A 26015-nucleotide genomic window follows, 5' to 3' on the forward strand; every position below is an offset into this window, starting at 1 on the left:
GGATTGGAGTGGGGTAGAATGAACTGGGACGATGGGGTGGATTGAATTGGGCTGGGATGGATTGGAGTGGGGTAGGCTGGATCACTGGATTGAAGTGTGATGGGCTGAACTGGCATGGGGTGAGCTGGTTTGGGGTGGAGTAAGGTGGACTGGAGTGGAGTAAGGTGGACTGGAGTAGAGTGGAGTGGATTGAAATGGGGTGTGGTAGATTGGGGTGGGGTGCACTGAATTGGGGTGGCTGGACTGGGATGGATTGGACTGGGGTGGATTGCACTGAGGTGAGGTAGACTAGATTGGCATGGGGTGCATTGGACTGCAGTGGGGTGTATTGGATTGGGGTGTATTGGGGTGGGATGGAGAGGAGTGAGGTGGATTGGACTGAGTGGGTGGATTAGGGTGTGCTGGGGTGGATTGGATTCAGTGTGGTGGATTGGATAGGGGTGGGGTGGACTGGATTGGGTGGGGAGGATTGGATTGGGGTGTGGAGGATTGGATTGGGGTGGATTGGAGTAGAGTGGACTGGGGTGGATTGGACTGGAGTAGGGTGGATTGGATTAGATCAGAGTGGGGCAGATTGGAGTGGAGTAGATTGGATTGGTGTGGCGTGTATTGGATTGAGGTGGATTGACTGGAAAGTGGTGTACTGGATTCAAGTGGGGTAGGTTAAGATGGTTTAGAGTCTGGTGGATTCGATTGGAGTAGGGTGGATTAATGTAGACTGAATTGGACTGAGTGGGGTGGATTAAAATGGATTATATTGGAGTGGAGTGGAGTGGATTGTATTGGAGTGAGATGGATTGGGTAGCAGTGGACTTGGGTGGGTTGGATTGGACTGGGGTGGGTTGGATTGGACAGGGATGGGATGACTGGAGTGAGGTGGGATGACTGGAGTGGATTGGACTACAGTGGGGTGGATTGGACTGCAGTGGGGTGGATTGGACTAGAGTGGGGTAGGGTGGATTGGATTGCTGTGGGGTGGACTGGGCTCTAGCGAGTGGATTGTGCTGGATATGAGTGGGGTGAACTGGGTTGGAGTGGGTTGGATTGGGGTGAGGCCGACTGTTTTGGATTTGAGTGGGTTGTTTGGCATTGTAGTGAGGCATGTTGGAGTGGGCCAGGTTGTTTGGCATTGTAGTAAAGCATGTTGGAGTGGGGCAGGTTGTTTTAGATTACAGTGGGGCAGAATGAAGTGAGGCAGGTTGAAATGGATTAGAGTGGGGCAGCTTATTTTGGATTTCAGTGGGGCATATTGTTTTGTATTGGGGCAGATTGGAGTGGGGCTGATTTTTTGATTGGAGTGGTGCAGATTGCTTTTGATTAGAGGGGACGAATTGAGTGGGGCAGATTAGATTTGGGTGGGTTGGGAGGATTGAAGTGGGTGGAATGGAGTGGACTGGAATGGACGGGGGAGGGTAAAGTGGGTTGAATTAGGTGGATAGTAGTGGGGCGGATTTGAGTGGGGTGGATTGGGGTGTAGTGCATGATTATGTTTTAAAGCATCATTTCAGAGATTACACATAAAGAAACACTGTTGCTTTGCAATATTTCTAACTAGTTAATTGTCAACTTGTAAGAAAAGCACACATGAGCAAAAACAAAAGAAAACATGAGGGGTAAATGAGAAACAACAACTTGGCAAAATAAATGAAAGTTATCTTTAAAAAATAAAACTTTGTAATTTGTTTGTGGGGCACTAGAATTTGTAAAGAACAAAATAGTACCTCAATTACATCAGGAGCAGCAAACGGGCACTAATTAAATTGAATCAATTAGTGCTTGATCTCTGGTCCACACAAAGGAACGGAAATTATGCCAAACGTGCCTTGACGAATTACGAGGCTGTAAAGAAGAGTGCTACGCAAACCATCAAATCGTAAGTGACCGGCAGGCTCCTAGCCCTTTACTGAACACTAGAGTCTTGCAAGCGAGACGCATGCGCTAGCTCATGCACTCGCAGGCTCAAACCTAAAAACGGTTGTCAACTAAATGTCAATCTTAGTAGTTGTCTTTTGTGAAAGTAGTTCAATAGCTTGCAGGAGTTGAGGACTAATGGAAGAGTCACATTTAAACGAGGTCACAGGTGACATTTATAAATTAGGCATGGTCTACATCTGGGTCAGCAAAAGCTTTCCTGGTAGAACTTCATGTTGGTGTGGAGGACTCCAAGGAACGTGGCTGAGGGCGCACAAAGATGTTTGGGATTGCTGGTCATGGTGACATCCCTCTGCCATACTGTAACATCACTGATACACCTTGTTGTTTCAGTAAAGTGGTTTACTCTATTAAGAGTGTAGATGTGGTGCCCCTTCCGCCACTTAAACAATCCTGTTGACAACACAGGCACTCTTCCTGGTGCAAGGATGCCTCCATTGGTGCTAGGCTGCCAAAGCGACACCAGCGCAGGAGGGAAGGACAGGAATGAACCATATTAGATAATTAGGGTGCGTTCCTGCCCTTTCACTTTGACGGTCAAATACCCATAAATGAGGGCCTTAGTTTGGGAAGCACTGCCCTATATTGTTTCCTATTCCCAAGTTGCGTAGTCCACTGGGTGCCTCTGAGACAGACTTTGATTTTTTTGATTAAGGTCCAAAATCCAGCCACTATCTTCCATAGAAATTCCCTGAATTGGGGGTATAGTAGGTAGACAAGGGTCATATGTGGTTTTTTTCACTGAATCATTACCTCCATCACTCATCTAGGCCCTAGATTTACATGTTCCTAGGGGGTAACAGAGGGCAATCTGCAGATTTAATTCATGCACGGTGGGAGCCATTGATAAACAAAAACTTGATTTATTAAGAGGGACATAGACACAATGGTGTAACATGGGGACTGAAAGTTGTGATTGGTGGTAGAAGAAATGAGAAGGCTAGGAAGACAATCAGAGAAGATTTATTGCTCTGTGATAAAACAGTATGTCCATTGAAGAAGAAATCGACAAGGAAAGAGAATGGGAATGGGAAATGACGCAGTAAACTACACAGTCATTTGGGGTGTAGCGATCTTCACGTAAAATGGCATGCAGGGTAAAGGATTAGGAGAAATTGAGCGGATACAGGGATTTCACTGAAAAATCTGAATAAATATGTTAATGATGGAAAGTAACCTTTGATTTTGATGGGGCAGAGCATAGTAGATGGAATACAGAGGCTTGCTGCATTAAATATTGGATAGGAGAAGTAGGCAATATTAAGTCTCTCTTCCTTGACAGAGGAACATAGCTGGTAGGACCAAGACTGTGACTTGCCTGTATGTAAGAAGTGAATGAGAGAGAGTCCCAAATTAATTTAAGGTGATGCTCACAATGAAGCCCCAACCCAGGATAAAGTCCTCAAAAGCTTCTCCCCAGGAGTGCTGGACTAAGGCAGTTCTTTTAGTAGTCCTCACTGGTACTTGTTGGCTTTGACAGGAGAATCTGATTTTTTGTTACCCTACAGAAAAACCACCCTGATTTACTAATGACATGCATTGTCCTGGCAAGTCGACGAAAGTGCCTAAGTGACATATTCAAAGCCAACAAATCAATATTTGCATGGCCTTACTTTACTTTTCACCTGCAAAGTATCGCAATGCAGCACCTTTCACTGCCCTGCCCTGCATTACCCTTCATCAGGGAGGAGTTACATGAATGGAGCATGGATGCTCCCATGTTTTTTTTTTAATGAAAACCCAGATTTACTAAAGCCTGTAAACCTGGGGTTATGCTAAAATGGTGCTCCTACCTGATTTGGGAAATAGTCTTATTTCTCCTTGTTACTTCCTCTTTGAATGTGTGCTGCATTCTACAGCAGACATACACAGAGGAATAAGCCTCTAAGGATTGTTTGTGTGCAGGAAGGGACTTCTTCCACAAAAACAATCCTGCCAACAACGCAGGCACCCTTGCACCATGGAGCAAGGGTGCCTGCGTTGATGCTATACAGCCACAAGGGCGCCAGCGCAGAGAGAGAGATGAACAGCGTTATACCTTTGTAAATATGGTGCAGTTTAGCTCTCTCCCTTTCAAGCAGCGCAGCAACTTGCTTTGCTGGGTTGCATGAAAGTTTAGTAAATCCTTGACTTTGAGTTGATAAGAGATGATCAATGGCTGTCAGCTGGATAGGCCTTAAATTTCTTCAGCATGAGCATATTTTGTATGAGCATAGTTAGGCCCATATTTATACTTTTTTAGAGCCGCATTTGCGCCGCTTTTTGACGCAAAAGCAACACAAACTTCCAAAATACAATTGTATTTTGTAAGTTTGCACCGATTTTGCGTAAAAAAACTACGCAAATGCGGCTCTAAAAAAGTATAAATATGGAGCTGAATATTTCAAGCACAAGATAATCATGCCTAGAAGCCCAGTAAGAAACACGTGTACTATGTCCTGAACTGGAAATGTGTCTTACCAGCTATCTGTGGGTGTCCTATGCGCACCAGATCTTCATACAGGTTCTTGACTGGATTTTGATGAGCCAGAAGGACACCGTTTAACCAGATGAGCAGCATCCTGTTCCCATGCTCCTTGTAGCTCTTCGTTCCTGCACAATAGACCATTAGTAGGTTAATCCATGAAATCACCACCATTTCACAAGTACAGCAGATTCTGAAAGTTTAAAACACTTTACACGGGTTATATGTAGGCGTGCCCACTGTGGTGTCGCTGGTCGGTGACGTAACCGACCATTCGACACCTGGTTGGCAATGGGGGAGTACCCAGGCGCATCCAGCCTGGGTAGTTCCCGGATGTATTTGATGGATTGTCACCTCTGTTTTCTGTACTGTTGGTTTCCCCCGAGGCTTCCGGCCCGGGGGTATTTAATAAACAGGGCGTGGTCGGAGGGCAGGGAAAACGCGGCACAAGGAGATTGCAGCAGCCCGCTGCAAAGCTGACACGTGTTACGAGGCCCTATCCGACCACACGGTACTCGCAGCAACAAACCGGTGGTCAGTGTCATTATTTATACAGGTGCCATTGCATAGATCTGTCGGGTTGGTCCGTGACCGACAGACATAACACCCACTTGAAGAAGATATTCTCATATCGAGAAGATATCTCCTCTGTGAATTTATGTGTCAATTTGGTATGTTTGCTGCTCTGCTATTATAACAGCATTTTAGAGTTACCCAGTCACGTAATGTAGTTGTGTCCCTCAGCTCTGAGTAGGCCTATGTATGGAAAGAGGTGTGTGCGCAATTATGTAACCTCTTCTCATTGGCCCTCTCCCCCACCCCACCAATCTGCTTTCTGGAATCCACAGGTGGGAGGAAATGGCAGCAACTAGTACAAAAAAACACGATCCTGCGTCCGAGAAAAGAGTTGAGGGTAGATGTACTCATTTGTCATGTGATGCAGTACAGCAAAAACATTTCTTGTGCAGGGGATAGGGGGCAGCACAGAGCCAAGTCTTCCATGACTTGCCTGCGCTGCACTGCTACTGCAATCAGGCTTTCATGCACACAGCACAGCTGCACATCATGGTGGAGAGGGGGCTGTGTCGTCCATCTTACCACTTATACTGCAAGCACACTCTTCAAGTACACATTTCTATGCTTAGACAACCCTAATCATCCAACTTTTTGGATGTGTGCAGTGCACTTCAGCACTTAACAATATGTGGGTTTCTTTTTAGATATTAAAACATTTCCTCTCGTTAGCGCCTGCTTCATGGAGGCATTTCTTAATTATGAAAAGCCAGGTCTGGCTCCCTTTGTAGACTGCTCTTTGCATCAAAACTCATTGGTGCGATTAAAGGTGTGGCAGTCCTGATTAAAAAGTCTATAAGGTTTAAGATAGGAGAGGTGCAAGTAGACTCTAGGGGTAGATGGGTAGTGGTAGAAGTGTGTGTAAGTGGCTACTGGGTCACAGTCGCAGGCTACTACGGACCAAATCTAGATGACCCGACGCCATTTCAAGAACTATTTAACATTTTACTTCTAGCTAGGTACCCAGTGGTGCTAGGTGGGGATTTTAATATACTGTTGGATCCTGCTCTTGATAAGTCGATCCACCGGGCTGCGGTTTATTCACCTAAAACTAGGGCACAGGTGAAGCAAGCCATGCGGGATTTAGGATTGATAGATATATGGCACTGGAAAGGGGGTGAAGGAGATAGATACACATTCTACAATAAAAAATATGGACATGGATCTAGAATAGACTTCTTCTTAATACATAAAAGTTTATGTTCAGAGGTGATCAAGGTAGCCCATGACCCAGCACACCTTTCGGATCACTCAGCTGTAAAACTACATTTGGATATTAGGGTCGTAAGTAAGGGTATCAGGAGTACAATTAATCGCTCTTTACTTTTAGATGATTCAATAGTAGAGGTGTTAAAGAAAGATGCAAGAGATTTTTTCTATTTAAATCGAGGAACAGCAAGTTTATGGTGTGTCTGGGACGCTTATAAGGCTTACATTAGAGGGAGGCTTGTGAGCCTGGCAATATATAAGCGTCGTGAAGAAAGGAAGAAGTTGGGGGTTATGGTATCATCTTTAAAAACTTCTCAAGTTTTAATTCATAATGCACGATTAGAAGGGAAGGAAGAACTACTAGAGGAGCTGATACGCCAAGAGGAAAAGGTTCGGATCGACTTAGATTCTTTTTTGGAGAAGCGTAATAGGTTAAAGTGGGAAAGTAGTCGATATGCACATTATGAATACGGAGAAGGTTGTAGTAAACTGTTAGCTTGGAAGGTTAAATCGGATTTCTCTAAAAGGTATATTTTATCGGTTAAATCAGACCTTACGAACCAGATTTGTGTGGAGCAAGATGAGATTGAGGGGGCATTTGAATCTTTTTTTCAAGAAATGTATTCAGAAAGTTTGGTAAATTCGGAGGAGTTGATCAGAGCATTCTTGGAAAAAGCGCATCTTCCAGTCTTGGATGAATCGGCAAAGCTGTCATTGAATTGTAAGATAAGTGGGGCTGAGCTTGATGAAGGCATAAAAGCTTTGAAGAAAGGGAAGGCAGTCGGCCCAGACAATTTACCTAATGAGTTATATAAGGTTCTGGGGGAAGAACTTATTCCAATTTTACTGGAATTATTTAATTCTATGTTGGTAGAAGGGGAACAGGTGCCTAAATCCTGGAGAGAAGCTATAATCTGTTTATTGTTAAAGCCAGGTAAGGACTCAGGGGGTGATTCTAACCCTGGCGGTCGGTGATAAAGCGGCGGCCAACCCGCCAACAGGCCGACGGTCAAAAAAATTGAATTCTGACCCTGGCGGGAACTGCCAACACAGGCCGCCACATTAACACTCCGACCGCCGTGGCGGTGCAGACAAACAGCGTGGCGGTCACCGCCAACAGGCAGGCGGCAGACAATATACCGCCCACACTATCACAACTCACCAATCCGCCACCTTTTCCGGGGCGGGAGCCCCGCCGATAAAAACACGGCGGAAACAGACTACGAACGGGAAAACGCGCACCAAAACACACTCCACGAGGAAGGAGGACAGCATGGAACCCGAATTAAACATCCTACCTGCTCTCGTCTACCTTCTCATCTACCACGAGTACGAACTCCGGCGCAGACGACAACGGTGAGTACTGCACCTACGACACACGGGAGGGGGGAGGAGGGAAGCTTACGGCACACACATATGCGACCCCCCCCCCCCAAACTATGTACACACTAATGCAGAGCAACAATGCACAGTGACACCACCCAAACCCCCCTTAAGAATGCAAAGACAGAAATAAATTGGGACGAAAATTTTATATAAAAAATAGACTCTGATATGGAGCGGTCAACTACGCAAAATATCCATAACAAAATGATACTATATACACTGCCATGGAGAACCGAGGCAATTAGTCCTGTACATGAAAGTTAAATGGAACAGTCCGTGGGCTACAGTGTAGCGACACAAGGGCAAAGCCCACACAGGAGACCTGAGTCCTTTGGAGAGAACACTGCAGGGGCATCTGATGAAAAAATACAGGCACCTCAGGGGGAAGGGAAGGGGGAGGCACCACAGCCACATGAGTCCACGACGCCAGATCCACGAAGGGGCCACCATGCCCATTGATGTATCCTGGGGAGTGCAAAGCCACAGTCTCTCAAGTCTCTCCAGTGGGTGGGTTGCCCACTTCACCATCCTGGGGAGTGCAGAGCCACAGTCTCTCAAGTCTCTCCAGTGGGTGGGTTGCCCACTTCACCATCCTGGGGAGTGCAAAGCCACAGTCTCTCAAGTCTCTACAGTGGGTGGGTTGCCCACTTCACCATCCTGGGGAGTGCAAAGCCACAGTCCATCTGGTGGATGACAGTGTCCACTGCTCAAGGAGGAGGCATGGTGGGCACAGTGAACCATAAACAGTGCTTGACAGGAAGGACCCAGCGGAGCGGTGCTTGAGACGGCGGGGCCCAGCGGAGCGGTGCATGACAGGAAGGGCCCAGCGGAGCGGTGCTTGAGACGGCGGGGCCCAGCAGAGCGGTGCTTGACAGGAAGGGCCCAGCGGTGCGGTGCTTGAGACGGCGGGGCCCAGCGGAGCGGTGCTTGAGACGGCGGGCCCTGTTCAGCGGTGCTCTTCTCCACGGCGGGCCCTGTTCAGCGGTGCTCTTCTCCACGGCGGGCCCTGTTCAGCGGTGCTCTTCTCCACGGCAGGCCCTGTTCAGCGGTGCCTATCTTCACGGCGGGCCCTGTTCAGCGGTGCTCTTCTCCACGGCGGGCCCTGTTCAGCGGTGCTCTTCTCCACGGCGGGCCCTGTTCAGCGGTGCTCTTCTCCACGGCGGGCCCTGTTCAGCGGTGCTCTTCTCCACGGCGGGCCCTGTTCAGCGGTGCTCTTCTCCACGGCGGGCCCTGTTCAGCGGTGCACATCCAGTAGGTCAAGGGAGCAAGACCTGAGCTGGACTCCCTGCTCAGTCGCCCTCCGACCGTGATGCTTCTGGACCCTTCGGGATGGAGTCCTGGGCCCTTTGGTGTCCTCATTTCCAGCTGGGATGTGGCATGTGGGGCCCACCTGCTCCGCGCTCCTGCTGCCTGACTTCTCCGCCCTGCTGCCCTTACGCTCCTTAGATGGGGCTCTCGGGCCCTTGCCTCCCCTAGATGATGTGGCTGGTGAAGTGGGCGAAGTTTGCTCCTTGGGGGCAGCCGTGTCAGTCCTCGCACGGCGGCCCTTGTGTTTCCTGGTCCTCTTGCCGGGGGGGGGGGGGCTGGATGTGTCCTTGCTGCTGATGGAGGTGTCACTGCTGGCAAAGGGTGGACTCCAGAACCCATGCACAACAGTGACACCCGAAGCTGGGCTGGTGGTGGCTGTGGTGCTCTTGGGACTCTTTGCAGATGGAGGGGGTAGGTCATCGGAGGGAAAGAGGTCAAGATTAGCCAGGAAAACTTTTTTAGGGCCAAGGTAAAGGGTAGGAGAAGTGGTGATGGGAGTGGAGGAAGAGGATGTGGTTGTAGGAGAGTCAGGTGTGCTGTCATTGGGTGAAGGTGGTGGTGCTGTAGGCTGTCGTGAGGTGGATGGCTGTTGGGTGGGTGGCTGCCTGCGTTTGTGTGTCTTGGAAGAGGGGGTGACAGACACAGTGGGAGAGGACACAGGGGACATGTAAATGGCAGTGGGGGTGGTGACTGCACGCGTGCGGACTGTACGGGAGGGTGTGGTGGTGATGGAAGCACTGGCTGATGTTGGTGTGCATGCAGGTGTGAGTGTACACGTCACAGGGAGGGAGGAGGGAGACGAGGAGGAGGGGGACACAGGGGTGGCAGTGACTGTTGGAATGTCTGCATCTGGGTGTTGCTTGGGTGAGTGTTTGTGGGATCTGTGCTGCTTGTGTCTGGATGAGCTGCCCTTGGGTGTTGAGGTGTGTGCAGGCTGGTCAGATGGTGTGGATGGGATAGGCTGAGGAACAGGAGACAGAGACAGGCTGGAGGCAGTCAGAAGAGGGAGGCTGGAAACAGGGACAATGGCTGCCGTCAGTGCTGAGGCCAGAGCAGTGAACGATCGTTGATGGGCAGCCTGACCCAAATGAATGCCCTCCAGGTAGGCATTGCTCCGATGCACCTCCCTTTCTACCCCCTGGATGGCATTCAAAAGGGTAGTCTGCCCAACAATGAGCGTCCTCACAAGGTCAATGAGCTCCGCACTGAGGGCAGCAGGGGTGACAGGGGCAGGGGCTGAGGTGCCTGGGGCGAAGGAGACGCCCGCATTCCTGGGCGAGCGGGCACGGAGCGTAGGCTGAGGGGCTGCAGGGAGGGCGGGGCTGGTGCGCTGGGTGGCGGCTGTACCTGTAGAGGCGGGGCTCCCGGATGTTTCCGCCACCGCTAGGGAGCACCCATCCGAGGACGTGTCTGTGTCGCTGCTCTCACCACCGGTCCCCGTTGTGGTGCTCCCCTCGCCCTCCGGATCACTGGTGCCCTCGGTGTCTGTTCCTGGGCCCACCGGGGCCTTGTGACTTGCAGCACCCTCGTGCTCCGATGCCAAATCTCCTCCGCCTGATGATGCTAATGCACACATGCACAAGTAGATGAAGAAGAAGGGGGGGGGAGAAAAAAGAAGACCAGGTTGAGTGCATGCAATGTCAACACCGTTGGCGGAGAGGACAGACACAGGAGCCTCATGCACTAAGCCGCGCATTCGGGGTACACTACTCAGTACTTCTGACTAAGACAACAGGTCAAGAGAGGACAAACGTGCAGATGTGTGAGGCTGGACCATCAATAGCTGTACTTGTCACCCTACAGAGGTGGGGGCCGGGAGCACAGGGCCATGCCTAAGGGAGAGGACTACACTACAGAAAGCGCCCTGGCCTAATGTCACCCACAACCCTCCTCCCCCACCCAGACGCCTCCACTGCGCAGAAAGATAGCAGAATGTGCTGATACTCACCCCCTTGTGTCTGCTGTGATGCTCTCAAGCGCCCATCCAAATCAGGGTAGGCCACCGCCAGGATCCGGGACATCAGGGGGGTCAGGGTACGACTGGCACCCCTCCTAGGTTGGGAGGCCATCCCCAGCAGTGACTCGGCGGTCTTCCTGGTTCCGCGGAGGATGTCCTCCCACCTCTTGTGGCAGTGGGTGCCCCGTCTGACGTGGACCCCCAGGGCCCGGACTTCCTTGGCGATGGCACGCCAAATCTCGACTTTCTGATGGGCGCTGACCTATGTGACATGTACAGGGTGGGAAGGAAACATTCATCAACTTACTGCATGTTAGATGTGATTGGCCCCCCCTCCCCAACCTTGCCATATGGCACATGCTCTCATCTGTCGTGCGTTGCACTCCTCATTCGCCCCCCACCCCACCAACTTACATCCACCCCACTCCACACAGGCATCGCCCATTCCATGTGCACCCGGTGTACTTACCTGTTGGTCTGGAGGACCGTAGAGTAACGCATACTGGGGGAGGACCCCATCCACGAGCTTCTCCAACTCTTCAGACGTGAAGGCAGGGGCCCTTTCCCCAGTCGCAGCAGCCATTGTCACTTCCAGACCGAGGTCACAGCAGCACTTGCAGTATAGGTCCTCTCCTGTGGATGATCAGGTCTCGAGTGATTAGGCAGATAGAAAATGGCAGTCACGCCCGCGGCGGTGAGTACCGCGGCGGTGCGTACCGCTACCGCCGGCGCACATCGTCATTGGCTCCTGAAACCCATAGCATTCAATGTTAACCAATGCGGCTCCGTGTAGCGGTCTTCGACCGCCTACCGCCACGCTGTGCTCCGCCTGCGCATTGACCTCACATCCCATTGTCCCACTTCACAGGTCAGGCAGCCGCCATTTCAAGGGCCCACATGGCATAATTTCTACTGCGACACACAGGCCTAGGCCTTGCATTGCCACACATACACGCCTTTCAAAACATAGATAACCGTGTGCTATGCAAGCTGTGGTGAACGTACAAGTGATTGGCTTGACTCTGTGCTCCATGTTGTCATTCCTAGGCACCGTCCGCTGGGACTTGCGAGGAGAAGGATGAATCCTCGCGTGTACCGACCGCTGGTGGACCTGTCGACAATGGAAGAACGCCACATCATACTACGATACCGACTTGACCGTGCCACTATCCATGAACTGTGTGCCCAGCTGGAGCCAGCCCTGATGTCCCCATCCGCCAACCCACAGGAATTCCCCCTCTGGTGCAGGTTCTGTCAGCCCTCCATTTTCTTGCAAGTGGCTCATTCCAGACAACAGTGGCCATGTCATCTGGAATGTCTCAGCCTATGTTTTCCAAAGTTTTGTATAGAGTGTTGTCTGCCCTGACGAAACACATGCGGAGTTACATTATATTCCCTGAGGAGGGTGATTTGGCCACTGTGAAGGGTGATTTTTATGCCCTTGGACATATTCCCAACATCATTGGTGCCATTGATGGGACCCATGTAGCCTTAGTCCCCCCAAAAGACGATGAGCAGGTGTACAGAAACAGGAAAAGTTACCATTCAATGAACGTCCAGGTGGTCTGTTTGGCTTACCAGTACATCTCCCATGTAAATGCCATGTTCCCTGGGTCAGTGCATGACGCGTATGTGATGCGTAATAGCAGCATCCCTTATGTGATGGAACAGCTACAGAGACAACGTGTGTGGCTAATAGGTGACTCTGGTTACCCCAACCTGCCTTGGCTATTGACCCCAGTGAGGAATCCCCGGACCAGGGCTGAGGAACGGTACAATGAGGCCCATGGGCGAACTAGGATGATCATAGAAAGGACCTTTGGGCTCCTGAAGGCCAGATTTAGGTGCCTGCATATGACAGGGGGATCCCTGATGTACTCACCAAAGAAGGTGTGCCAGATCATCGTGGCCTGCTGTATGCTTCACAATCTGGCATTGCGACGTCAGGTGCCTTTCCTGCAGGAGGATGGTCCAGATGGTGGTGTTGAAGCAGCTGTGGAGCCTGCGGAGAGTGAAGAGGAGGAAGACTCAGAGGACGACACAGACAACAGGGACAGAGTTATCCAACAGTATTTTCAGTAGCACACAGGTAAGAATCAACCACGCCATTTTACTTTTCCTGCAAGCCTCCTGCTTCTCAACTTTGTCTATGACCCCCCAGTTCTTTTAAACTGATGTTTGAATTTCCCTTCCCTTTTCAGTGCTGTATGACCCACTCCGTGACTACTGCTTGGTTAGCCCATGGACTAATGCTTATTGATCTCGGTATGTGTTCAGCACGAAGTTAACAGAACATAATTGATCGGTAATGTGTTATACATTTGTAAATAATACAACCTGACTCCTGTTTGATTTCAGTGCATTGAGTGATTTATTTTTTGTGCTAGATAATGGTACATGATATAAACACGGTGATGGGTGGGGGTGGAGTAATGGCCATGGCAGAGTCCAGTTCTCAGTCTCACAGGTGCATTGTCCATATGCCTGTGGAAGGATGGAGCAGGGGCAGTTCAAGGTTGGACAGGGTGGCAATGTGGGACAGTGGGATGACTTCAGGGGGTGTCTCATGCTGGCGGGGGTCTTGACATCCTACTCTGTCGATTTTTTGGATCTCAGGCTCCTCTTGCGGGGTGGTTGTTCTTCAGCAGGAGGTGGGGTTCTGGTGGCCTGTCGTTGTGGTGGGGCCTCCTGTCCACTAGCACCGGCGGAGGTGGTAGGCTGTTCCTGGCTAGTGACAGGGGCCCTGTGTGGTGCCACACGGTCCCGCAACGTGTCTTCTATCCGGTTGAGGGCCTGGACTATGCTCCCCATAGCGGTAGAGATGTTGGTGAGTTGATTGGTGAACCCCATGTAGCGTTCCTCCTGCTGTCCCTGGATCTCCTGGAACCTGGCCAGTACCGTCGCCATCGTCTCTTGGGAGTGGTGGTAGGCTACCATGATGGTGGTGAGGGCCTCTTGGAGAGTGGGTTCCCTGGGCCTCTCCTCCCCCCCCTGTCGCACAGCAGCCCTCCGAGTTGCCCTGTTTCCCCCGGCCTCTGTCCCCTGGACGGTGTGCCCACTACCACTGCCCCCAGGTCCCTGTTGTTGTTGGGGTGGTGGGTTAGCCTGGGTGCCCTGTAGTGGCAGACACACCGCTGATTGACCTGTCCTAGAGACAGAGGCATGGGCCCGCTGGGTGGGAGCTGTGCTGTTGGCCCCAGAGGGGGTTGGGTCTGCTGTGGCCTGTGTGTGGGGAACCGACTGTCCAGAGGTCCCCGATGGTCCGGGCTGGTCATCAGGTTCCAGGTCGACAGAGCTGCTGTCATCACTGGGGGCCTCTTCCGGGGGGGGGATGGACATTTCTGGACCCTCCTGGCCGGTGTGTTGGCGTTCGGGTCCTGCATGGGGTAAGAGAGTATGGTTATTGTTTCTGTGTGTGCTATTGCGTGCCATTGATTGGTGCCCTTGTCCCCCAGTGCTGCCATTCCCTTGGGGCAGGTGTTGTGGGGGTGTTTTTGGGGGGGGGGGTATGTGCAGTGGTCATGCTTGGGTGATGGGTGTCCATAGTTTGTGGGGGCATGCAGGGGTTGGTGTTGGGTGGGTTGTGCTGGAGAGACATACTCAGGGAGGATGTGTGATGGGGGGTTGGGGGTGAGGGTGGGGGTGGGGGTTAGCATGCTGGGGGGGGGGGTGAAGTAGTTGAGATTGTACTTACCAGAGTCCATTCCTCCGTGTACTCCAGCGAGGCCATCAGGATGCAGGATGTTTAGTACCTCTTGCTCCCATGCTGTGAATTCGGGTGGAGTGGGTGGGGGTCCCCCGCCAGTCTTCTGCACTGCGATGTTGTGTCGCGAGACCATCGAGCGCACCTTTCCCCGTAAGTCGTTCCAGCGTTTGCGGATGTCGTCTCGATTTCTGGGATGCTGTCCCACCGCGTTGACCCTGTCCACGATCCGCTGCCATAGCTCCGCCTTCCTGGCTATAGTGGTGTGCTGCACCTGTGAGCCGAAGAGCTGCGGTTCAACTCTTATGATTTCCTCCACCATGACCCGGAGTTCTTGGTCCGAAAAGCATGGGTGCCTTTGGGGTGCCATGGGGTGGTGTGGATGAGGTGTGGGGTGGTGTATATGGTGATGAGTGTGTTGGTGTGTGGTGCTTTGTGCTTCTATGTGGTGTGTGTGATGGTGTAGTGTGCCTCTGTGTGATGTAGCTCTATATTCTGTGATGTGTCTCTCTCTCCTTCGTCTCTGATCTTCGGTCGTAGGGGTTTGTGGGTGATGTGGGTGTGTGTTTTATAGTTGTATGGATGTGTGGGAGTGTTGTTGGTATGTGTGTCAGGTGTGTGTATTTCAAATTGCCCAATGTGGCAGTGTTTTGTATGTGTGTGTGTATTTTGAGCGCGGCGGTGTGTACCGCCAATGGAATACCGCGGTTGAAAGACCGCCGCGTGGATTGGTGGGTCAGAATGGCATGGGCGTGTTTGTGTTGGCGTGGCGGTGGAGGTTTGGTCATCTCCAGTTTTCCGCGGCCCGCTGATGAGGCGGCCTTCCTTGGATGTCGGGTTTTTGGCGGATTCACAGTTGGTGGTCAGAATGACCGTGGCGGTTTACCGCGGCCGCGGCGGTAGAATGGCGGAGTTCTGACCGGCGGTATGGCCCTTTTACCGCCAAGGTCAGAATGACCCCCTCAATGTCTTGTTCATCGTATAGACCCATTTCCTTGTTGAATTCGGACTACAAATTGTACACCGGGATTTTTATCTAGGAGACTGGGGAAAGCTATAGGCAAATTGATTCACTTGGATCAAAAGGGATTTATGAAGGGTAGACAACTCCATGAGGTAACTCATGAGTTATTCGCTGCAGTAGACCTGGCGGAACAAGAAAAGGCTCCATTAGCGATTTTGACTTTTGATGCAGCGAAAGCTTTTGATCGAGTCAATTGGTCTTTCTTGGGGGTCGTGTTGGAAATAGGGGGTTTGGGTATTCCTTTTATTAGGGCTGTTAGGGAACTGTATAGATGCCCTTCTGCGAGAGTCCTGGTTAATGGTCAACTATCACAGGAATTCAGGATTTGTTGGGGTACGAGACAGGGGTGTCCTTTATCTCCCTTGCTTTTTAATCTATATATTGAACCTTTGGAAATCTTATTACGGGCCTGTAAGGACATTCCCCTGTTTCGGGTTGGGGGCTGGGAAAAGAAAGTAGCGTTATACGCGGACGTTCTTATGCTATTCACTAGTGATGTGATGACTACTTTGCCTATGGTTAATACATTGATGGAGCAATTTGGCAGAATTTCAGGTTATAGTATAAATACAGAAAAGACGGAAATTATGTGTTGGAACTTGGCTTATGTTTCTCCCCTAGTTAAACAAGAGATTAAGGCCCTCATTCTGATTCTGGCGGGCGGCGGAGTCCGCCCGCCAGAATTCCGCCCTCCAAAATACCGCGCCGCGGTCAAAAGACCGCAGCGGGTATTTCAAGTTTTCCCCTGGGCTGGCGGGCGGCCGCCAAAAGGCCGCCCGCCAGCCCAGGGGAAAACGACCTTCCCACGAGGATGCCGGCTCGTAATCGAGCCGGCGGAGTGGGAAGGTGCGACGGGTGCATTTGCACCCGTCGCGTATTTCACTGTCTGCCAAGCAGACAGTGAAATACTTGTAGGGGCCCTCTTACGGGGGCCCCTGCAGTGCCCATGCCATTGGCATGGGCACTGCAGGGGCCCCCAGGGGCCCCGAGACTCCCCCTCCCGCCATCCGGTTCCCGGCGGGAGAACCGCCAGGAACTGGATGGCGGGAGGGGGAGTCGGAATCCCCAAGCCGGCGCAGCAAGCTGCGCCGGCTTGGAGGATTCCTGGGGGCAGCGGGAAACCGGCGGGAGACCGCCGGTTTCCCTTTACTGACCGCGGCTAAGCCGCCGCGGTCAGAATGCCCCGCGGGGCACCGCCGGCCTGTCGGCGGTGCCACCGCGTCCCGCGGCCCTGGCGGTTCTATACCGCCAGGGTCGTAATGAGGGCCTAAATACTTGGGAATCCAGTTTACAACTGATCTTAATGATGTAGCTAAGCTAAATTTTGACATAACTTACAGGGAAACAAAAAAATTGTTAAAGGCGTGGGCTGCTCTTCCACTTTCTATAATTGGAAGATCTAATATTTTGAAGATGTGTATTCTTCCAAAGTTTACTTTTTTATTTAACACAATCCCATTAGAGTTTAAGAGGAGTTGGTTTAAAAAATTACAGGGAGATTTATCCTCGTTTGTTTGGGCCTCCAAGGGAGTAAGGATTTCTTGGGAAAAGATGAGTAGAAAAAAAGAGTGGGGGGGTATTGCATCTCCAGATTTTTTTAGGTATTATCTGGCTTTTTAACTAAAAAATACCAGAATGTTATTGAATAAGAAGTCAGAGTACGCATTGGTCTGGAGAGCTCTGACGGCACATCTTGAGGAAGGAGCTGATCATTTTTTATATAAATTTGGAAACCCAAAGTACTTCAAGAAGGTGCGTTTGAAGCTCCCCAGACAGGCGTGTAATGTTTGGATTCACTTTCGGAAGGTGCTAGGGATACCTTATTATTGTAGTTCTGCTCCTATTTGGGATTCACCCGGTACTCCTGAATGTCTTATTGACAAATTATCAATTCCTTTGAGAACAAGTGGGATGGTAAGATGGGGTCAGATTATAGAAGGTTCTGAATTGTTAATCTGGTCTGAATTTCAGGAGTGTACTAGAGGGACAGTTTCTAAATTCAAGTACCTTCAGTTATCTAGTTGGGTGAAATCTCGACGAGCACGAGAAATAGGGAGGAGCTCATGGGAAGGGAAATTAAACCAGATAGCCATTAAAAAAGAAGTTGCTTTGTGGTATCATGCTCTGTTGGAAACAGTAGATGATGGTGCATCCCTCCCCTTGTTGAAGTGGGGGAGGATCTTTCCAACCCTAGAAGTTACAGCATTGTGGCAGAAGTCTTGTTAAGAACTGTGGTTTACTATTAAACCTGCAGGGTTGAAGAAAAACCATCTGTTTACACTACATAGGGTTTACTGGACACCTGCTAGATTAACAGCTATTGGGAAATTTAAGAAAAACTGTCCGTGGTGTGGGGAAGACAATGCGGATGATGTTCACATGTTTTGGCAATGTTCAATGTTGATTAAATATTGGAAGGAGATAGGAAGTATTCTGAAGGTAATTTTTGATGTAAACTTAAGAATAAACCTTCTTATGGTGGTGTTTGGGGTTTGTGAACCGGGTATAAATGATCAGAAAATGTCAGTACAACAGGAGCATTTGTTGTTTGTACTAATGCTTTTGGCCAGACGGGAAATATGTGGTAAATGGGTGGATCCTCTGCCCCCCCTTGTTCAGGATTGGCAAACATCTGTAAATCGACTGTGTAAAATGGAACAACAAGGTTCTTTTACTAGAAGAGATCATTTTTGTTTGGTCTCCTCCTCCTGAATTTTAAGTCCAATGATTAGAACTCCCCTCACCTTATTGGGTGCTGCTTTGGTTATGATCAGGTCTTGAAGAAAACAGTAAGATTTGGTTGATGGCAGTCGATTGGGAAAAGTGCAATAAGTAGAACAGGTGGGGCGGCCCAGCAGTGTTGCGGACCGCACACCTGGAGCCATGCCAGTATTGCCTCGGCCATTGCCTTTTTCCTTTTAACCAAAGCGTGGGTGGCGAAATGAGGAAAAAAAAAAAAAACTCATTGGTGCTCGCGTGAACCACCCAAGTAACGACCCCTTGATGCAAAGGGACGGAAAACAGCGCACACCCCTTTTTGCACTGAGAAAAGGCCACCTTTCCCGCAGCAAAAGGTAAATACCAGCGCATCGCTCTGCATCAGTTTGCATGGGTAAGAAGCCTTTGTAAATCCGTGTCTAGAAGTAGGAAAGAAATCATGCAATACGGATGCCTGGAGAGTTCCAGAGCAATCCAAACTTCAGAGATGTCAACTCATCTGCATTATTTTTACTTTGTCTCAGTACATAAAACTAAAACATTTGTACACGAATTTCTGCATACATGGGGCCAGCTGTAGGTAGCTAAAAAATTGCGAGTCGGAAATTGCGAGTCATTGCGACTCGCAATTTCCGACTCGCAAAATGGTATCCAACAAGAAAAAGCTACTTCCTTTTGCGACTCGCAAATGAAGTCGCACCGCAGATAGCGAGTCCAATGTTTGCGAGGTCGCGTTGTGCGACCTCGCTAAAAACGGACACACAAATTGCGAGTGGGTGTTGCAAATTGCGACTGTGCCGCAAATTGCATGCAGGTGCAGCAGAACAGTTTGGAAAACACTTCCTGGCTCATGCTGATGACATTACAGCCAGGAAGTTAACAAATACACCTGGGAGGAGGGAAGAACACACCCTTTTCTAACTGCTGAGCAACCACCTGGAGGAACAGCAGCAAGAATGGAAGACTCTGGCAGGAAGAGAAAACTGATGTTTTCAGAAAAGGAACTTGAGGTGCTGACAGACGAATGCTGCCAGCACCATGACAAGCTATTTGGAAGGGCTGTCCTGAGTGTGCCAGAGACGGAAAAAAGGAGGATCTGGAATGACATCCAGGAGAGGGTCAACGCCATAGGGGTGAGCCACAGGAGTATAGAGGAGATAAAAAAGAGATGATATGACCTGCGCTCCAGGACCAAGGAGAGGGTGGCAGAGCGCCTCCGGGAGATGAGGGGCACAGGAGGAGGCCCATCCACCGTCCCACCACCCACACCCATGGAGGAACTTGTGGAACAGACCCTTGAGTCTGAGGCAGTGGCTGGAATGGGAGTGCTGGACACGTCAGCGCCAGGGACATCAACAAGTGAGTACCATGAAACATGCATGTACGCCCATATCTGCCATACCCCCACCCACCCAGTACACAGCAGCATGCACAACTAAACTAGCTCCATTCCAGACTTGCAACCACCAGAATGGTGCATTATGGGCAATGTAGTTCAGTAGTCAGCTGATAGGCAACAGTTTATTAGGAGGCATACAACAGATGTTAGATACTGACAGTGTGTTCCCTATGTCCCACAGGTCTCCCACAAGACACCCCCACCAGCCAGTCCGTCCAGGGTGCAGAGAGCAGCCAACAGGCAGCACAGGAGTCTGAAGCAGCCACTGCAGGGACCAGCACCACCCAACCACAGTCCCCTCCATCTGCACCAATGGACATTGTGGAAATTGACACAGCACCTAGTCCCAGCCACAGTGTCATACAGCAGGACCCTGAAGCTCCACCGCATCGCAGACGCAGAGTCCATGTCCCAGGAGGATGTAGGTGACTCATCTATGTCCGCCGCGGAGGCAGCCCTCATAACTGGTCAGTGCCTGCAGACAAGGCAGATGAGAGTAATATCAGGGGCAATGCAACGTATGGAGCGTAATTTCACCACAGGGCTGGCACAGGTGAACACACAGTTCACACGTCTGAATGAGAATGTCGGTGACCTTGCACTCTCCATCCATCAACTCATAACAGAACTATGGCCATATTTATACTTTTTAACGCAAAACTGCGCCGGTGCAGTTTTGCGTCCAAACATTTACCACCGGCTAACGCCATTTCGTTGCGCCATGCGGGCGTCATATTTATACTTTGACGCACGGCGGCGCAATCAACAGGTGGGAGTCATTATTTTTTACACACACCGCGGCGTTAAGTCATAAAGGAAAACGACATTAACGTGGCGGAAATGGCTGTGGGTCGATTTACGACACCGCAACCCGGATATGCGCCGTTTTTTGACGCAATAGCGTCAAAAAACCCTGCGAACACTGCAAGTGCACCAGAGGAGAGCCAAAATGGATCCCAGATGCCACTACAGACCCCAGGAAGATGACAGTAGACCAGGAACCAGCCAGAATGATCCATACAAGAACCAGGACACTTATAGAAAGAAAAGAAAGTGTCGCTTCAGTGCAGAGGAGCAGCAAATCCTGGTTAAAGAGGTGACGGAACACCAGCACTTACTGTTTATCACCTCAAAGTTGCCAATCAGTAGGAGAGAGGCCATATGGCAACAAATTGTTGACAAGATTAACAGTGTGGCTGAAGTACGCAAAACAGTCACTGAGTTTAAGAAACGCTGGCATGACCGCAAACGCAGGACCAAGGAAAAGATGGCCAGGAACAGGAAGGCAGCACTGCAGACTGGAGGGGGGAGTCCAGCACACCAGGAGGCCCTGGACCACATGGAGGAGATGGTCGCAGCCGTCATCCCTGAGGAGATCATCACAGGGATTCAAGGACAGGACAGCGCAGACTACCACGAGACAACGCACATGCAGGGTAAGTCGCATGGGGAATTATAATGCAATAATGTCTACTGTAAGCAGGGGGGGAAATATCTACTACACATTGCATGTAAGTCATCATATACATGGAGTGGCATGGGTAAAGGTGCACCGCACGGGGGCATGGCCTGCACAAACATAAGCTGGGGCACAACATTACACTACACCAACAACAGTCTCATGGGGGCATGCTGTCATGCCAACGATGGAGCAAAGTGATAACCTCGACAGGAGGGAAGGCCACTACGTCAAACTTACATCCTGGCACTCGTCAGCCAACATATCTCCTACTTTAACTAGGGCCCTATTAGCAATCCTCTAGCCAAACCGACAACTGCAATGTAACTGCAACAACAGTTGCCACTACCACCTCTGCTCTGTGTGCAGCTCAAGTAGCCAATGGCAGTAACCTCCCCATGGAACATACATACCTAAATTAGGGGGTGAGGATGACATCTGCAACAATCTCCTGAAACAAGACAAAGGCCCCAGTACACTCATATGTCAATGCCCATAGGTGTCACAAACATCAGCCAATGTAAACAACAATAGGAGTGACACAGCACTAAGGACACACCCATGCTGCATATGTCAGGGTCCATCCCGTGCCTGGCTAACAAGGCAACATCACAAATGTCATACTGCTCAGACAACAGCATTGAGGAGGGGACACATGGAACTGGTCACTGAAATACACCTGCACAGTCAGAGGAGGAAATAGGACACTGATACGACTATCAGTGCAATCCAATGTAACACACATTACCCAACATCAGCAGGACACATTAACAATGTCAACATCCATATCACATCATAACATTGCCATGCATAGGATATGCTACATGCCAAGTAAAATTAAGTCGATGTGAAAGATCAGGGATTGGGGCAGGTCCTGATAACTAAGTGTGCTGCCAGGGCCATCAGAACACCTACAGCCAGTGAAAGGTCTCACCATGAGAATGGATATACACGGAGGGTCGAGTAGGACAAGAAGGTGTCAATTCTTTATTTGGCATAAATCAACACCTAGAGGCGATGAGGCTGACAAGTCGGATAACTCAATAACATACATGTGACACACAGGTGGGCCATAGGCCTGAAACAATGCCCATCTGAAGGACTGCAGATATTAATACAAAACAAGATCACAAAGTGAATTCATCAAAAGGCAGGCACGTCACGTCAAAAATGTCACAACACAGACACACTAATTGTACCCTGTTCCATTGCAGAGGAAGATGGATCTCCTGCCGATATGCCTGTCCCAGATTTCCCTGATGACATGGATGACGAGCCCATAAACATTCCCCAGGAGACCATCCAAAAGGTCCTTGAAAGCCTCCAGACCCCACCTTCAGTCACAAGGAGGAGCACAGAACAAGAAGCCATCACAGAGGATCCACCCACCACCCCAATTGCAAGACCTGCCAGCTCCAATACAGCTGAGGACTCAGATGACACTGGCACCAGCTTTGAGAGAACTGTAGTTGGAGTACAGCGAGAGCTGGCCAAGGAGGTGCGGGTGGGGATGCAAACTATGGCAGCCAGCCTTGAGGGGGTGCGTTCGTGCATGATGTCATCTGCAGATCAGGCAGCAGCTATGCAAGCCCTAACATCCATACTGCAAGGACTACAAGAAACTGTCAAGGAATTCACCACTGCAGTAAGGGAGTTGCCACAACACCTTGCACCCCAAACATTCCACTGCATGCACAAATGCAATCATGACTCCCTCAGGGCCGACCTGGCTGCCTACCATTGTGATGTGGCTGCTATTCTCAAAAACCAGCAGACCCTCCTTGCTGCAGTACTGCCCTTAAGACCTTCACAGGGAGCAGCGACCGGGATGTCTGACTCCACATCTTCTAAAACTGAGGTGTGTGTTGCCCCTTCACAACCAACAACAACAAGGACGAAGCAGGCAACACACACATCAGAAGGAGAAGACATGGAACAGATCACATTGACACGGAAGAGTACCCGGAAGCACTAGTTCCTGCACCATGGCCTACTTTGACCAAGGTCCAACGTTTTGTCAAACAGCTATACTCAATGACTGTTCTGCTAACCACTGTATAACTTGTCAGCATGCCCAGTTAATGTCTCTCTCCTACTAATCGGCAAATCCTGTCCCTCTGCACTGTCTGTAACGTCACCCCAGCATGTCAGTAGCATTACCTACACCCCTTCTGTAGGATCACCATGTAAGATTTCACTAGAACGGACTCAGCAAACATGGACAATGTACGTATTGCACTACAGCACCTATCAATAAATAGCACTTGCACAACAAATATGTCTCTGTGTAATTTGACACATCAACTGTGCAGTAGATAACACAAATGTGCCTGTGTGCCAATCATGTAGCTTGTCAATACAACTGTCCTGACATCATGTAGTCAGAACCATCTGCACAGTGGCCAGGATTGCATCATAGCCTGCCCATCCTGAGGAGAATAACTGATGAAGTGAGAAACCACACACCATCACGCTGTTTTGGACAGAATAATGCTTTCTCAAGAGATATCAAAGTCAACTAATAGTGGCTGATAAATGTTGTCACCATGCAATACTAACACATTGAACTGTGCAGTCTAATCTAAGCAAACACTACAAAACACAGCATGAATCAATCTTTCTGAGTAAACATCCAAATAGGTAATCATGCTGAATATTGACACAAATGATCTGTCAGTAATGAATACAAGAAGACAAGAGTGTTAACAAGACCTCATCTTCGAAGCTGTCCCTGAACATCACACTGCAGTCAGACCTAAAACTGTCCCCACAATACCAAGTTTGGAAGCACACTTTGTGACGTAGAAAACATACTCATCAACAAAAATCCTTTGTGATCCATGTCAACTCCGATTGGTGGTTCTAACAAATGGTGGATTCTTACCAAGGTAGCACTGGGGTAGCTGCCATTTTACACCTCAGTTTGTATTTGTTTGCAGCATAGGAAACAAATGTAATAGTACAACAACCATCTACACTGATGCCAAGGCCATGATCAAGTAGCAGTTAACACATAATGTAAAGGGTTATCTATATATTTATTCAAAACTAATCACACCAGAGGCAACTAAGGGAAAAGTCATACCTACCCTAATCTAACCTGACTACTCATTATCCACAACTGTCCCTAACTAACCTAAGCTAAACTTACTCTTCACATTTAACGAATCGTTCTAAACATCAACCCCCCACCCACCATTATGAGACAGGACACATGGAGGACAACACATACTAACCTACACACATACTATACTATCCTAAACAATCATATATTTTTGGGTTTTTTTTAAAATATTTTTTATATATATATATATATATTTCAAACACACAGGAACCCCAACATTGCCTACCACCCACCCACCCACAAACTTAATAAGGAAAAGTAGAAAGAATCAGGACCCCTCACCCCCCTCCCTAAACTAACAACCTATACTAACCTAACACTAATCCCCCAAGCCCACTAATCATGATAACAAGGAAAGAGGAGGGAGGGGAGGGAATTATGTCCATAGAAAAAGGTTATTCCTAGAGGTTGGCCCTCCGGAGGGTCCGCCTGATCGATTTGACCCGATTCTTGATGTAGCTGACATCCTTGCTAAGATTGTTCACCTTCCTTAGAACTTTGTCCATCTTATGTTCCAAAGCCAGGAATGCCGCAGGGTCGATTGTTGGTGCTGGTGCTGTTTGTGTCCCGGCCGAGGTGCTCTGTGGCCGTGTGGAGCCTAGCCCACTGGAGTGTCCTGCAGCTGTCACACTGCTGGGGCCTGGGTGTGCTGCAGATGTAGGGACAACTGTCCCCGCTGTGGCTGGGGCCACCTGGGGAGAACCAGTGGTTGTGGTGGTGGTGGCTGTAGTGGGCAACCTTGGGCCACCCTGTGGTCAAGCCCACCATGCTCCGGAGGCCCGATCAGACTGGTGTGTACGGGCCATCCTTCGGATCACCAACTGCACCTGCAGGATGTGTCTGTACCTCATGGCCCGCCTCTCAAATTCATGCTTCTGGGCGGGTGTCATGTTTGCAGCTGTGAAGACAAAGGGCAACTATTTACCATAGGAACTGCATTGTGTGGAATAGCACAAGTGGTCAATCTGACAATACATCTACTGTACTTGTAACAGCTCATATCACCATACAGATCATTGAAAGTCTCAGAGGAAGTAAATGGAAACCCTGCCTACAAAGGTCATCTCACAGATAGCACACACAAAATCTAGATGATGGGTAACAACTGGCAATAACTTGTCATCAAAGTACTGACAGTTGTCAGCTAACAATCATGCTGCACCTCCTCCGCCTATTGCCTGGACTACATATGTCAGTGTATGTGATGATAATCACAAACCTCAAGGTCTGCGATTTGTAATGGGATTTGCTAGTACAGTACTCATGTGCCATACCTGAGGGTGTACACTAGGTTCAAATTTTTTTCAAATAGTCACAAGTATGTGTAACATACTGGTTGCTTCAGTCCTAGGTACCCTATTCACAAACCCATGCCTGTGTTTGAGGGGGGAGGGGAGAAGAACAACAAACAATTCCAAACTACATGCACACCCAGGAGTGTATAGAAAGCTCAACATGTTTTTGGCTCTACACACACACACCACCAGTAAGGGCTATCAACAAATTGGAGTCAGCTAAACCTTGTCCTATCCAAGGCCCACACATGTCAGAATGTACTGACCTAGGTCAACATCACATACTTCCAGTGAGGCATAATTTTCAACAGACACAGAGGAGCAAGAACACCCATGATCATGAATAGCATGCACACCTAGGCCTTTGCACTCTAGTTACACACACTTGTAGTACAACTTGTGGAAGTACATGCTCCCAGAAGGTTCAACCTACAGTGTACTCAGTACATCGGTTAATAGGGAAG

General features: G+C 49.7%; 1 protein-coding gene across 1 annotated transcript in view; it reads right to left on the minus strand.

Annotated features, from left to right (window-relative positions):
* The window catches only part of ANKDD1B (ankyrin repeat and death domain containing 1B), a 516198-nt gene that overhangs the window by 22132 nt on the left and 468051 nt on the right, over positions 1 to 26015 (minus strand). The window contains exon 15 of the mRNA XM_069223721.1: positions 4393 to 4524. Within this exon, the coding sequence (XP_069079822.1) occupies positions 4393 to 4524 (132 nt within the window). The remainder of the gene's footprint in view (positions 1 to 4392; positions 4525 to 26015) is intronic.

Source organism: Pleurodeles waltl, chromosome 1_1, assembly GCF_031143425.1.
Source record: "Pleurodeles waltl isolate 20211129_DDA chromosome 1_1, aPleWal1.hap1.20221129, whole genome shotgun sequence".
Lineage (NCBI taxonomy): Eukaryota > Metazoa > Chordata > Amphibia > Caudata > Salamandridae > Pleurodeles > Pleurodeles waltl.